This window comes from Poecilia reticulata, linkage group LG6, assembly GCF_000633615.1.
Source record: "Poecilia reticulata strain Guanapo linkage group LG6, Guppy_female_1.0+MT, whole genome shotgun sequence".
NCBI lineage: Eukaryota > Metazoa > Chordata > Actinopteri > Cyprinodontiformes > Poeciliidae > Poecilia > Poecilia reticulata.
The window spans coordinates 1341731-1357063 of NC_024336.1; the positions used below are offsets into that span (position 1 = coordinate 1341731).

The window sequence follows — 15333 nt, forward strand, 5'->3', positions numbered from 1 at the left end:
AAAATTAAAACAACATGGTCGTGTTGCTCCACATGCTACTGCCAGCATTTAAGCTAACATTAGCATATTGGCTAATTTTAGCTTATGCATCAATTCTAACATAATGAATGGTACAACTACAGTTTATTAAACATGCTTCTGCCTCTCCACAGGTTATTGACTACGTTGCAGCTTTCTTTAGCATTAATGCTAATTTTTAACATCATAGCGCTGCGTCAAAGCCGACGGGCACACTTTGGCATGCCCCTTTAAAATTTCTGCAGGAATTTTCTAGTTTTCCAGTTAGTATCCAGGAATTCTCCATGGTGGTTAATGCTATATCTTTGGGCACCTTAATGCTGTTTAAAAACACTAATTATACTCTGTCTGTTCCACCTGGTATCCCTGATCCAGCCGAATCATCTGCGGGAAAAATCTGTTTTTCACTGGAGTTTAGGAAAAGCAATGAGAGAATACGCAGGTTGTTCCAAGAAATTATTGTTTCTCGTCTAGTTATAACATTTTACTGGAGCCGTTATATCCCATATATTCACTGGAAAACAGTTTGGATGATCCCCTATAAATACTTAATTGTAAACAAGGTGAAGGAAGTGTCATTTAAAATTCTCCATAAAATTTACCCTGCTAAGCACTATATGGTAAAATTTAAAAGAGACATTAACACTAATTGCAGTTTCTGTGAGGGCCATCCAGAAACTGTGACACATCTCTTTTGGTTCTGCCCTTTTACACAAAGGTTCTGGTCAGACTTTAGCAGGTTTATTAATGACCATATTTTAAAGAATTTTTCCTTATGCTGGGAAAATGTTCTATTTTGTTTCCATAGATTCCATAGAAAGGATGCTAAACATTTCTTTATAAGAAACCTGCTAATACTCTTTGCTAAATTTTATATTCTTAAATGCAAATTTGCTAATAAAACACCTTGTTTCTCTTTTTTCATTAAAGATATGGAACTAATATAATCAAATCAATAACAGACTCTACAAATGAAAAGGCTCTAAGGACAATTTCAATATGTACGTCTTTGCATGTTCTTATCTAATCACCCCTGGCTGTTTTGCTTGGCTGTTGTATTGTATACTTCATTATGTTGTTTTGATGTATGCCAATTTCATTTAAATAAAGTTCTTTGAAAAAAAAGTATCTGTCTGTCTTCCTCCCCCCTGGCTTTAAATGTATCATCAAGCTTTATTAACAAACCAGCGTTCTGACAACTATCCCAGCATGCACCGCGCACTTCTTCTTCTACGGGGAAAATGAAGTCGGCGGCTGCTTACCGTAGTTGTAAGACCTGTTGTGGCTCAATATCCATCCATCCATCCATCCATCTATCCATCCATTTTCTTACACCTTTGTCCCTCAGAGGGGTCAGGAGGGGTGCTGGTGCCTATCTCCAGCTAGCGTGTTGTGGCTCAATATTTGTCCTTATATAAGGCGCACCGTCGGCTTTTGAGGAAATTGAAGATTTTCAGCTGCGCCTTATAGTGCGGTAAATACGGTATTTAAAAGTTGAAAATTTGTCCTCTGTAGTGGACACATCATATTTCAAAAATAAAAACGTTTTTTCCCCAAAAAATGTTTTCAATATTCTAATTACCTTACAAAGACTGTGGGATTTAAAAAAAATGGTGATTGGACAATATTTTGTTTCCTGGTAGTCAGGAGGATATTTCTCTCCTATGTACTTAAACCTATATACGTTGTTATATTTTACCTTTCATTTAAGCATTTTCTCCAATATTGGAGACTAGAAGTCCTAAAGAAGCTTACATTTTATTTCACTGTATGACCTGAAATGTTGGTATGAGCTGTTTCCATTCATGTTAATTTTGATTCACATTTGGACCAGTTAATCTTAAATTATGGCAGGTTATGACCTCCAACTTCTTGATTATAGGTGTGATTTACTGTCGTCATATAACCAGATTTTCTTACAGTAGGTGAAGCTTATAGTGCATGTGAAATTTTCTCATCTGGGAATGATTGATTAGTGGTTGTTAATCTTTTTGTCCTTATTCAGAAACCAGGAAAACTTAGAAATATTTCATAGGCTACATTGAATTTAAATGTTGAGGATCAATTAGTATTTGGATTGATTGAGGATACCAGTTGGGGTTGATCAAATGACCCTGCCAAAGCTGAATTTCTAAGTTTTTGTTTCAACAAAATTTAAATATGCCAATAGGAGTTATGATGTCCCATTTTCAATGTATATTTTGGGCTAGAAAAAGAGAAGACTGGTTGACCTTATTAAAAAAAAAACAGATACCAACTGTTCAGTAGGCAGGATTTTGTTCAATTAAGCATTTTTCTTTCCATACCTAAAATTTGCTCAGCAATGCAGGACTCTATGCCGTTTGAAAAGAATGTAATCACTGCACATACTAAAACACAACTGTCCCTGGTATTTCACATGCCTTCTCCTAGATCAGAAGTTGAGTATAAACCTTTTTAAAGTTTGAGAATGCTTGCGATTGCAGGGAAAAATAAAAACCCTCACAAGTCAAAGTGCATTAAAGGCATCCAAAACTTCAATTTTCTTGTAATAGTGGAGGACCAAGAAGACTCTATTTCATGCAAATGCCATCACTCCATACAGAGAATAACTGAAACATACATCTAAATGGTTGTTTACACTGAACTGTAGCTCAGTTTTGTGATTATGTTTTAGTAATATTTCTGTTTTTCTGCTCTCATTTATAGACACCAGGTGCTTCGCATCGTCCCAAAGAATGAGCTCCAGCTGGCTCTTCTTAAGAAYCTGGAGGAGTTAGTGGAGTTTGAGGTTATTTATGTTCTATTGATATTAGCTAGACATCATATTTTTGGTAAAGAGTATCCATATATATTCTGTGTCTTCAAACTGTATTTGTACTTCTTCTAATGTTTCATTCCAGCTGGACGTCTGGATGGGGGTGAGTGGTGTGTCCTACCCTGTAGATGTTAGAGTTCCTCCTCACACCCTGGAGTCTTTYAAGAGGTACCTGGACAGCCATGACCTTGAGTACTCTACCATGATTGAAGATGTCCAGGTACAAGACCTTGATCACTGATCACTAATCTAGGATCACTGAATCATTTTTTTAGATGTAACGTAAACATGAGTTGTATTTGCTCTCTTAGGCCGTCTTGGACATGGAGAGGGAACAGATGGAGTCTGCTGCTCGCTTCGTTCAACCAAGGAACACTGACAGCTTTGACTATGCCAACTATCACACTCTTAGTGAGGTTAGTGCGCACATTTTGCACTAAGACGATCGTCATCTAGAGAAGCCAGTACTCAGTGTTTTGAGCTGATACATGGAGATTGAATATTTTTCCATTCCTTCAGATCTACAGTTTCCAGGACATGCTGGTTGCTGAGAATCCCAACTTGGTCAGCAAGTTAGTGATCGGTCAGAGCTAYGAGGGCCGTCCTCTTAATGTGCTCAAGGTAAAGAATCATCTAGGGGATTTACCTAGAAATGTTTAACATCTCCTCATGAAAGGTTCTCAGAAAGTGAAGTAAAAGTGGTTGAACCAAAGTAGCTGATAGACTGGCTTGTAAAATAATATTTACTCCTTGAACTGTTTCACACAATGCCATGTTACCCCAAAAACKTCAAAGGATTTMATTGAAAACTAAAAGGAACAGTTAATTTTGAAATTGAAAATATKACATCCAGAYATTCAATGAGTGCACCAACTAGAGGGGCTGCTGCCTATCTCCAGCATTTAATGTGCAAAACACAATCTTAGACACGTTGCCTCTTTATCCTAGGGTAACACTGACACACACAGATTAAAAGACTATTAATGTTGACTCTCCAACCTAAGAGCAAGTGATGTTCATTTATGTAACAAGCATCAATTTGGACTGTTGGAKAACAACTTAAGCATGCACAAAGAAAAGTAGAAACTTCATGCAGACAAATTCTTGGTGCAAGACAACACTGCTGAAAGCTCTGCCGCAGGTCATTGAATTCCTGTTAACTGTAGTTTGCCTGTAGTTTTAGCAATRGCAGCTGTGGAAGTGAATGATTCAGTGCCTGTTGGCCACGTTTCCAATTTTTGGATTGACATCATTAGCCACTTCATTCAACTCAGAGACGCAGAGATCCTGTGTTCAGGGGAGGGCATCTGTCTACAGGACAACTATTGGTCAAATACTTCAAAAATCTGGTCTTGAGAGTGGAAAGATGAAAGATCAGTCTAAGTCCAGATCCAAGTCTAATTGAGATTCTGTCACACGGCTTGAAACTGATGTTCACAGACACATCCTCGACAATCTAATTTAGTTTAGGTTTTAGTTTTCCAGGAATTGTAATGTTCATCTTCTGAAGTTTCAAAACAAATATTCTAAAATGACTGCTACTCTCCCTGCCTTCCCATGGCTTTAGTTCAGCACTGGAAGYAATCGTCCTGCCATCTGGATCGACACTGGAATCCACTCCAGGGAGTGGGTCACTCAAGCCAGTGGGCTGTGGTTYGCCAAGAAGGTGCTTCATTTTTGTCCCTATGGTTRCCGAACACCTGAATGTCAGTGTTTTCATTGACRGTGTCCCCCTGGCTTTTGCCACTAGATTGTGACAGATTATGGAAAAGACTCCGCCCTCACTGCCATCCTGAACAACATGGATATCTTCCTGGAAATTGCAACCAACCCTGATGGCTACTACTTTACCCACACCTCTGTAAACCAGTCAATTTTATTTACCATGACATCTTGAGAGAAACCTTAGTCATGGACACCAAAAATCCCAAAACTCCAACCATCCATATGTTTTCAGGACCGTATGTGGCGAAAGACAAGGAAGCCCAATCCTGGAAGTTCTTGCTATGGAGTTGATCCCAACAGGAACTGGGATACTGGATTTGGACGTAACGTCTCTCTGTTCTATCCATGTCAACTCAATGCATTGTACAAAAAGTTATGGTAACTCTTTATTTGACAGGGTGTGCATAAGACTGACATAACACTGTCAAGAACATGAAGGAGTCTTTATGAATGTTTATGACAGTTGTCATGAAGTATCATTTGGTAAATAATGACACTTTTAATGCAAAGTTGCTCTAAAAGTTGCATTGAAAGCCCATTAAAATTGACAACGTTGCATTAAATTGTCATTATTTACAAAATCCTGCAAAGTTGGCGCTTTTAATGGACTTTTAATGCAACTTTGCATTAAAAGTGTCATTATTTACCAAATGAGACTTCATGACAACTGTCATAAACATCATAAGGACTCGTTCATGTTCATGACAGATGTCATGTCCTGTTTATGACAGTGTTATGTCAGTCTTATGCACACCCCATTCAAATGAAGTGTCACCAAAGTTATTTGTCACAGGTCATTTGCCAATGCTACCACCAGGGGGTACCCAACAACAATATTTTTCACATCTGCATTGTTGAACTGTTCCTCCTGTTCAGCTGGTTGCCATCACAAATAGAGAATCAGCTAATTTGATAATGACTTAAGGTATCATCAAATTGTTTGTGTTTGTCATGTTCCTCCTAGTACCTGGAGCCAGCAGCAACCCCTGCTCAGAGACGTACCATGGCCCCAGCGCTCACTCTGAGTCTGAGGTYAAGTCCATCGTGGACTTTGTGAGGTCACATGGCAACATCAAGGCCTTCATCTCCATCCATTCGTACTCTCAGATGCTCTTGTACCCCTACGGCTACACCACAACTCCAGCGAAGGACCAGGCTGAACTGGTATTATTGGTTTTATTTTCCACAGAATATGGATGTAAATTATGCTGTAGAGTCATCCACAACAATTAGTAGAATTGGAAAAAAATGCCTAAAAATGGTCTTGGAGTACAATAATCTCACACTAATATAAACTTTAATACATTTAACTTTCATCTAATTATTTCATTTGGTATGAAAAAAAACCCCTTCACTTATACTTTTAAGTAGTTCAATACGTTTCTAACAATTCCTATGAAGTGCATACAAAAAAAGTCTTATTTTAAACTCATTGGTATGCCTAGAAAGTTTTAACTAGCAAACTTTGACTCCTTTTTCTCTGCAGCATAAATATAACATAAAACAACAAGCAATTTTGACTAGCAAGTGACAAGAGAAACGTGTTATTCCACGCAAATGTGTGTAGATCTTCATAAGTCTGGAAACGGTGACAATAAAGTTTTGATTTTCCCAAATCAAACAAATCTACTGACTGGCTCTTTACCATGAATGATCAGGAACCAAGAGGCAGTTGCACAGAAGCACACAAAAGTGCTTTCTGTTATTCACTCCACTCAGTGAGAAGGAGAACAGGCATAAGGGGTGGCGGGCCTCACTCACATTGTCTGGGTCCACAAATAATTTGCCTCTCCACTTAAACAGCTCAAAATGTAACTTGATTATTCATTCCTGTATATTTATGTTAGTAAGAATCCAAATAATTTGTTTTTGCAGCACTCTCTGGCAGAGAAAGCAATCACCAACCTGGCCTCCCTGTACGGCACTCGCTACAGATATGGCAGCATCATCAACGTCATCTGTAAGTTTTAGCATCACAAAAAACAGATACGGACTTTTATCAGTCAATTTTTGATTTTTTTTTTCATTTAAACATATAAACAGTAGGTTAAAGATATACATTTTATGAAAGATAAGCAAAAAAAACCCATAAATCTGCCGTATTAAATTCCATTTTTATGTATTTAGTAATAGGAAGAAGCTGCTCCTTTACGTTGGTTTTACTTAAAGTATTATGTAAAATCAACATTTTTTGAACTTTACATCATGTTGAAATGTTATCAAGAACATTCCTGGGGCGCTGCCTTGATCCTTTCGTGGATGCTTGAGAAATTCTTTAATCTCCCGTGGCAACCACTCAGCTGTGCAAAATGCCTGTTTGCATCTAACATGCCAATAATGGCGCAGCTCCTTCTCTGAACCGCAGTTTCCAAGATTCTGAGCTTCTGCCTCACAGAACACCCATCCCCTTTCAATTCTTCCCTCAGCTCCTTCAGACTAGTCAGTAGCAACTAGCAAACACCTGGTGGAACTCCTCCGGGTGTTCCACCAGGTGTTCCTGAAGGTAGTCATCACAACTCAGGTAGAGTTTCAGAAAGAGCAGGCGTTTCTTAAAGAGACAGAGCACCATTTCATAGTCATAAGTACAAAGTCAAATTTCTTCTAAGTCATATTAGATCTGTATAGTATTTTTTATAAAATCTGAAGTTAACATAGCTACTGGTTTGTGGTACTATGCCTGGAAAATACATAATACTGCCCTTTTTAACGTCTTTATTTTAATCCCAGACCAAGCCAGTGGGTCTACTGTAGATTGGACGTATGAACAGGGCATCAAGTACTCCTACACCTTTGAGCTGAGGGACACCGGTTTCTACGGCTTCCTGCTGCCTGCCAAGCAGATCATCCCCACGGCTGAGGAGACCTGGCTGGCTCTGATGGCCCTCATGGATCACACCTACAAGAATCCATATTAATGTGCCAGTTTGTTCAGGACAGGACGGAATTCCAGCTGCTGTCTCTTTTTCAGTGTAATCTTTGAGGTGAAAACAAAATCTTAACTATATTAAAATAGAGAGATAAAAATAAAAGATCACAACAAAAACAAACAAATCTGTGTTTCTTTCCAATGCATCTTAGTTTAAAACTTGAGTTTGAGGTTATCAAAGTGTTTTGTTATCAAAGTGTAATCCTTAGTAGATGATGGCATGGTCTTGTCTTATCAGTCTACAGGCCAGATTCCAGAATCTTTAGAACAAATTGCGATAAAATGCATTCAAAAACAGGTTTTGTGTCAAATGACAAGAAGCTATTGAAACAACATAGCACTGAGTGATTTATTTAAAAATAATTTGGAATCCTTATTGACTAAAGTAACATTTCTGTAAATTATGACATGCAAAGTTCACTTTCGGAAGGACTGTTTGAGTTAGATTAGATGAATTGTTGGCGCGCCACTAAGATCATAATCCGCCAACAGGATAATAGTTGGGCTAATTTTCAGCTTAGTGCTTGTCATTTAGCGTTTTTGCTAACATTGTAAATATTTAGCACACTAAGCTTGCTCTATTTTAATTTTCAGAATTAATTAATAAAATTATCAGCTGCTTAGAATTTTAATCTCCTAAATCTGACTTCAGTTTTCTGAGACCAAAAGTCAGAATTCTGAGGAAAAAAAGTCAAAATTCTTTCTTATTTTTCAGTGGCCCTGATCTGCTTCCATACTATGCAGTTTTCTTATAATTTCATTCATGTAAAACATTTAGGTCTACATGTTCAGTTTCAGTTGTACTCGCCATTTAGCTTGGTTGATGATAAATATGTATCAGACTGGGATGAAAAACAGCAAGGTTGCTGTGATATCTGCATATCTCACAAAATTTATTTTGAGTTTTATGAAATAAATTCTAAACACACGACCACTGTTAAGAGACCCATCAAAACAAGTAAGACAATAACTCATAAATGGAACACTTTTCATGCGATTAATAGCTATTATTTATTTCTTTATAATACAGCACCTTCATATAACTCCCAAGCTTATATATTTTATATAAATATGAAAAAAATAACGCAAAGGGGAAACAACATTCAGACCACATTTCTTACAGAATATGCAGATGCACCTAGGAAGGAAGTATGTTATGTTGCTCTTTGAACTAGCTTCCTCTTTCATGGGAAACTGGACGCAACATATGCTTGTCTAAAAGCTTAAACTTCAAACAGCGTGGTGCAATTCCCACTGGCGAAACTCAGATGTATTCCTGAATATGGACTGAGGACGGATCTGACCCACCACAGTCTTTAAAAAGCTGTTTGGTCCGAGAGTGTGTTTGAGTTATTCCATCATGATGAAGCAGCTCGTTGCGTTTGCTGCTCTGCTTGTTGCTGTTCTCAGCAAAGAAAACTTCCATGGGTAAGTGAGCCAGGAAACCTTCTTCTGACCATTGACTACACTGAGTCAGACGCAATCTTGTTATTTTTGCTTTATTGTTACTAATGTGCAAGAAAGAAGGAACCCAGAGCAAAGTCTGCTTTGTAATAATTACATATGAATGTGGACAATGCTGACAACATACAAGTAATCAGTAATATTGCTTCAAAATGAGAAACATGTATTAAGCAACCATCAGTGATGTTCTAGATTTTTTAACTCCTCTGTTTGCCTCAATTAAGTGATAATTTCAAGTAATTTAAATGAAGAAAAAAAAAAGAAAAGAAAAATGGGTTTTAAATTTTTAAGTGAATTATGATAAAAAGAAAAAAATCAGTGTCTGGGTTGATTGGAATACCCCACTTTTATTAAAATTGCCAAAAATATGCATAAACATATTGAGTCGGAAGCACCTTATTAGAACCTCATGACTCAGCATTTTGAAGGAGGTTTGAACTGTTGACAATTATTTTGGTCTGCACCTGAAGAAATGTACTCCAAGACCCCTAAAATCTCACCAAGGGGCCTACAGCTGACTCATACTGCTGGTTATATGAAAGTCCATGTCTGCACAGTCAGAAACAGACTTTACAAGGAGGAGAAAACTTTTGCTTTGTAGGAAAAACATGAAGCCAGAAAATAATCACAAAAACTGTAGAAAAAGACTCCTACTGGAATAACGTTCATTGGTCAGATGAGTCTAAAACTGAATTATTTTCACACAGAAACAGAAGACATGTTTGGTGGACATATTTACTGCTGATGGTAACCACGTCAGTTGGTTACCATTTAAAAGTGTAAATGGTAACCAACTGCAGGAGAAAAATGACTTGCAGGTGTACATCGTGCATCCATCCCATAGCTGTAAATAACTCATCCTGTGGTCCAAGACATGAAAGGCAGAATGACTGAACGGTGGTGCTACTGTTTCACTTCTTACTCTCTAGCTGCACTTCCAATCTGTGTGCACAGCACTTTGTCAATATTCCACTAACATAAAACCCCCCAATAATTTTGCAATCGCAATGTTTCCATTGAATAAAAGACAATTACAATCATGCATGAATAAGTTTGTTCAAGCAATCACCTCATCCTACCAGCAAAACCTTTTTAAAAATTGGTGTTTCGATGAAGCAAACTTATTTTCAAAATGTCAAATTGAGTAACTAATATCATATGGTCAATGGAAACACAGCTTCTGTCTCCAAGCACAGTCATTTGTCCAACTCCTGGCAGTTGGTCAGGCATTTGTCCTAATATTTAAAAAATATCAATTACTACTCATTGAGAAAAAAAATCTATCTTAGTCTTCATTAGAAGCTTTAAAAAAATGCTGCACCATAATTCATGGAGGAAAAGTAAAACTGTTTTCCCAAAGCAAAATTTCCAGCTGTGATCTTGCATGCTTGCAATTCACAAATAAAGACAAAGATTAAAATGATCATTTCATAAGTTCTATTACTCTCTACTTCAAAATGAGAAATGTACATTATTAACCTTTGTGAAAAATAATATACTAAGTATATATACTAAGTATGTTAGCATACTTGACCTAGACTAATCATCAGTATACTTCAAGTTAGTTCAGGACTAATTAACTTGAAACATGTAATATTTGTGATCAAATTACATTTAAAATATACTTAGAATGTCTTCTAAGTATATAAGCATTACATATTTTATATATTAGTACTGTGATCACAGTATGCTCCAATTAAAGTTTCTGTTTATTATAATTGTTAATTAAGTTAACTTTTTACTTATCCATGTATTATTATTCTGTTTTAACACTTTGTACATTATATGCTTCATACACACTACAGTCCTACAAACATATCAGGCTACCAGTATACAAAAGGATCAAAAAAGTTTTTTTCCCCTTTCCGATTGAAAAAAATTACTTTGTGTATTCAATATATTCACATTTTTTCAAGAGTACAAAACTTAAAAAGATTATCAGAAAGTTGATCATGAACTCTGTCAAGAGACGTAGGTACTCCAACATACAACGAGATGCAAAAATGTCAATTAAAGTATTAACTCTCTATTAAACCAACATTACTATTACTGTTTTATGTATTGCCTGTGATCTATGTAGCCAGACAAAGAGCTTTCCTTCCAAAGAAAACATGCAAGCGTTGGTAGAGTTTGCAAAACTCTGCCACAAGAATGTGGAAACATGGTTTGGTCTGATGAAACCTACGTTGAACTTTATGAAAATAATCCTAAAAGCTATATTAAGCACAAAACACAGCTGCACACACAAAATGCTGGTTCAAAGTCTTCAGGCTTATGGTAGAAAGCTGATGATGAAGAGGGACCTGGTATTTTAGTAAAAAATGAGAAATTGGTGTGTTTTGATGAAGCAAATTTATTTTCAAAATGTCAGATTGAGGAAATACAGCTTCTATCTCCACACACACCGTACTCTTTGCATCCTGCAAGATGTTAGTTGTTAGGCTAATTCCTGGCAGTTAGTCATGCATTTGTCCTAATGTTTAAAAAAGTATCAATTACAACTCAAAAAATGTATCTTAGTTTTCATTAATGGCTTTAGAAAAAGATCCTGCACCATAATTCATGGAGGAAAAGTAAAACAAAGAAAAATTTCCAGCTGTGATCTTACGTGCTTGCAATTCACAAATAAAGACAAAGTAAAGACAAAGATTAAAATGTTCATTTCATAAGTTCTATTACTCTCTAAGAGTGATACATAGCTTTTCAGGTAGTAAAAACCCAATGTCAGAGCAGCTTGATGAAGGTAAATGTTTTTTCAGTGTCCAACATCTGCAAAAGCAGAGGCACACAACTTATCTTTTTTATGTGCTTCCACCTCAGTAAGTAACTTGCTGGAATAATATCACTGTGTTTCTTTTGTAGGCATCAGGTTTTCCGGATTGTGCCGAAAGATGATGTCCAGTTGGCCCTTGTCAGAGTTATGGAAGACATATTGGACTTGGAGGTTATTTTGCAACTGAAACTATTAATTTGACAGTACAAGTAAACACAACACAGATTTATGCAGCATGTGAAACATCCGTGTGTTTTTACAGCTGGACTTCTGGAGATGGGTGATGCCTGTGGACGTCAGAGTTCCCTCTCACAGCCTGCAGGTTGTCAAGAGCTACCTGGAGAGTCACAGCATCAAGTACTTCGCCATGATTAAAGACCTACAGGTACGCAACAAAACTCGGCATTATGTAGTGTAACCTTCTATAGGGCGAGGTTTGTGAAACCGCGTTGGTGTTCCATCACACTCTTTCTTTCTGAGGCATCATTTAACCAGGTTACGTTGCAGGCTTTGCTGGATGAGGAGCGGAGGCAGATGAAGTCTGTCGCTGCTGCTGGAAACACTGACAGCTTTGACTACACCAACTACCACACCCTCAGTGAGGTTAGTTTAAGTTCATTATCAGTGTATACGTAAAGCTGAATATTAGACGGAAAATGTTTATTATTATAACATCTGGTTTTGTATTACATCATAAAATTGTAATGTCAAACATTCCAAAATTCAACTTCAGAGTCAGGGTTAATCTTTTTGACTTCCCTTCAGATCTACAGTTTCCAGGACATGCTAGTGGCTGAGAATCCAAAGTTGGTCAGCAAGACGGTGATCGGTCAGAGCTTTGAGGGCCGTCCACTTAATGTTCTCAAGGTAGAAGACGTTTCAGAAAATCTAGTCTCTTTCTAAACCAAACCATGACTTCAAATGGAAATGGAAATCACAAATTATCATTTGCACTTTGTTGTTCCTGAGTTCTTCTTCTGCTTCTTGTCTCTACAGTTCAGCACCGGTGGAAGCAACCGTCCAGCTATCTGGATCGACACTGGAATCCATGCCAGAGAGTGGGTCACTCAGGCCAGTGGCATTGTTTTCGCTCAGAAGGTGGTTTGATCATTTCAGTACCTGTTGCCTCTGAGCAGAAAAAAAACGCTGTAATATTTATTACTGTTGCTTTTTGTTCGCAGATTGTGACCGAATATGGAACGGACTCTGCTCTCACTGAAATCCTTAACGGAATGGATATTTTCTTAGAGATGGTGGTGAACCCTGATGGATACCACTTCACCCACACCAACGTGAGACGGGCACACTTAGACATAAACTATAGGACCCTGTTGTTCTTTAGACAACTGAAAATATGCTTCTTTTTCGGAACTTTATCATTTCACTAACATGTCAGATCAGGTACACATAATCAGAGAACAACTGAAAAAAAAAGAGAATATCAAACAGTTTCTCTGTTGTTTCCAGAACCGAATGTGGCGTAAGAACAGGAAGCAGAATCAGGACTCCAGCTGTGTTGGTGTGGACCTGAACCGGAACTGGAATGCTGGGTTTGGAGGTAGAACTTTTTGTCCATAAGGAAAATTCAAACAATTGGTTATGAGCAAAACTAAAAATTTTGTTGCACTAAAGCCAAACTATTACAATCAGCATAAGAGATGGAAAATGGTGGTTAGTAAATTAGCTTAACTTTCATTTTAATTCTTATTTATGTTATATAAATTATTCTTCTAACCCTGGGCAGCACTTTGATCAGCGTTAATGTTATGTAGTGTCTTGTCAATAAATTGGTGTGACATTCCTTTCAATCTCATAAATTCCATGGTGCATTTTTAACTTAATTCAAATTAATCTGCATAAAAAAATAATCTCAAACTTTTTGTCTTTCCTTTTTTGTTCTCTGATGCTTAAAACATTTAGGACGTGGTTCCAGCAACAATCCATGCACAGAGATCTATCATGGTACCAGGGCTCATTCTGAGCCTGAAGTCGAGTCCATTGTAAAGTTTGTGGAGTCACATGGCAACATCAAGGCCTTCATCTCCATCCATTCCTACTCACAGATGCTCTTATACCCCTACGGTTACACCAGGAAACCTGCCAAAGACCAGGCTGAGCTGGTACAAACACTTCTGCTCTAGTCCTTTGCACAGAAATCTGTTATTCTTAATCAAAACAAGAACATTTATATGAGACATCTTGCATACATTTGAAGCTTGTTTGTTTGGTAACTATGGTCAATTTCATTCTGCAGGACCAAGTTGCTCAAAAGGCCGTCACTGCTCTGGCCTCCTTGTACGGCACCAGCTTCAGATATGGGAGCATCATCAAGACTATCTGTGAGTCCCCAAGACATTTGGCCACAGTAAATTTTATTGTGCATTTGCTAAAGCTTATGTAGTTTTTAAATATAAGAGATTATGTCCTCTTTAGCATGAGGTGCTGTTTGTAAAGTTACACAGTAAAAAATTAACAGCAATTTCTAGGTTTGGGGAAAAAAAGTAGGAGTTCATGTTTCAAAGTCATATTTTCACTAAATATTTAACTCAGAAGGTAAATATTTAGTATGAAAACCTAGTTTTTAAATTAATTATATAGTTATAAAGATAAATATTTAATTTGCAAACCAGATATTCAGTTTCATACTAAACATTTAAGTCTGCGGTAAACATTTGGCTACCGATCTAAATATTTAGTTAGTAAGCTAAGTATTTAGTTTGTAAAAAAAGAAAAAAAAGTTTGGCTTGGAAATTAAATATTTAGTTTGGAGAATAAGCATTTTGTTTGCAAAATAAATAATTTGGAACCAAATATTTAGTTTACAAAATAAATATTTAGCTCAGACTTAAACATTCAATTGGGAATTCAATACTTAATTTGGAAACTAAGTACTTAGCTTCCTAACTAAATATTTGCAAACTAAATATAATTTCAAAGTTAAATATAGTTGAGAAACATAACTAGATTTGGGGAGCCAGAGTGACATATTCTGGTTCCAGGAAATCAGACAACAATTGTGTAAAGTACCTTTGTTTTCACTGCAGACCAATCTAGTGGGGGCTCCATCGACTGGACCTACAACAGGGGAATCAAGTACTCCTACACCTTTGAACTGAGGGACACCGGTCACTTTGGCTTCATCCTCCCTGCCAATCAAATTGTTCCCACTGCCAATGAGACATGGCTGGCTCTGAAGGTCATTATGGATCACACCTTCAAGAACCCGTACTAAAAGAACAGAATGGAAGCCTTGAGGCCTCCATGATGTTTTATTTGCAAATATAAGACAAAGACAATAAAAATGCATATCAGAAAATGAAGGATCATTGTCGTTTTACTTGTGCAAGAAGTACTGTGAAAATGATTCTGCATTTTAGATCCGGTTTAGTTAAAAATATATAGCGACATGGTGTTAGTAAATGTGTCATAATAAAAAAGTCGGTCTTCTATCACCTCAAGAACATTTCCAGGATTGAAAGAGCAATGCCCCATAAAGATCTTGTGCGATTCATCCATGCATTTACCTTCAGATAAAAATGGAAAATCGTAAAGTGTATTTCTAATGCCATCATGGTACGAATTTGACCTCAAAAGACTGGTTATAGTAAAATAGCATTCACCTTGGCCACC

At 37.1% G+C, this 15333-nt stretch overlaps 2 protein-coding genes across 2 annotated transcripts; both read left to right on the plus strand.

Annotated features, from left to right (window-relative positions):
* Positions 1-2683: 2683 nt before the first annotated feature.
* Positions 2684-7587, plus strand: cpa5 (carboxypeptidase A5; the record flags this gene model as incomplete). The annotated part of the gene is made up of 10 exons (XM_008410701.1): positions 2684-2788; positions 2901-3035; positions 3127-3231; positions 3335-3436; positions 4383-4481; positions 4566-4676; positions 4773-4863; positions 5505-5704; positions 6416-6500; positions 7268-7587. Coding segments are annotated over 10 exons (1221 nt in total), but the record flags the coding sequence as incomplete, so codon positions are not given.
* A 1048-nt stretch (positions 7588-8635) lies between these two features.
* On the plus strand, positions 8636-15011 carry LOC103465629 (carboxypeptidase A1-like). The gene is made up of 11 exons (XM_008410632.2): positions 8636-8894; positions 11793-11874; positions 11966-12088; positions 12211-12306; positions 12469-12570; positions 12700-12801; positions 12885-12995; positions 13171-13261; positions 13624-13823; positions 13958-14042; positions 14748-15011. Exons 1-11 carry the CDS (start codon positions 8827-8829, stop codon positions 14933-14935), a joined length of 1248 nt encoding a protein of 415 aa, XP_008408854.1. The 5' UTR covers positions 8636-8826; the 3' UTR covers positions 14936-15011.
* The last annotated feature ends 322 nt before the right edge of the window (positions 15012-15333 follow it).

What these genes read in the sequence shown, in the direction of transcription:
- LOC103465629 (XM_008410632.2), top strand. Translation starts at nt 8,827, where the DNA reads ATGATGAAGCAGCTCGTTGCGTTTGCTGCTCTGCTTGTTGCTGTTCTC. An exon ending in GTCCACTTAATGTTCTCAAG is followed by an intron (nt 12,571 to 12,699) that starts GTAGAAGACGTT and finishes TTGTCTCTACAG; the next exon opens with TTCAGCACCGGTGGAAGCAA. An exon ending in ACCACTTCACCCACACCAAC is followed by an intron (nt 12,996 to 13,170) that starts GTGAGACGGGCA and finishes TGTTGTTTCCAG; the next exon opens with AACCGAATGTGGCGTAAGAA.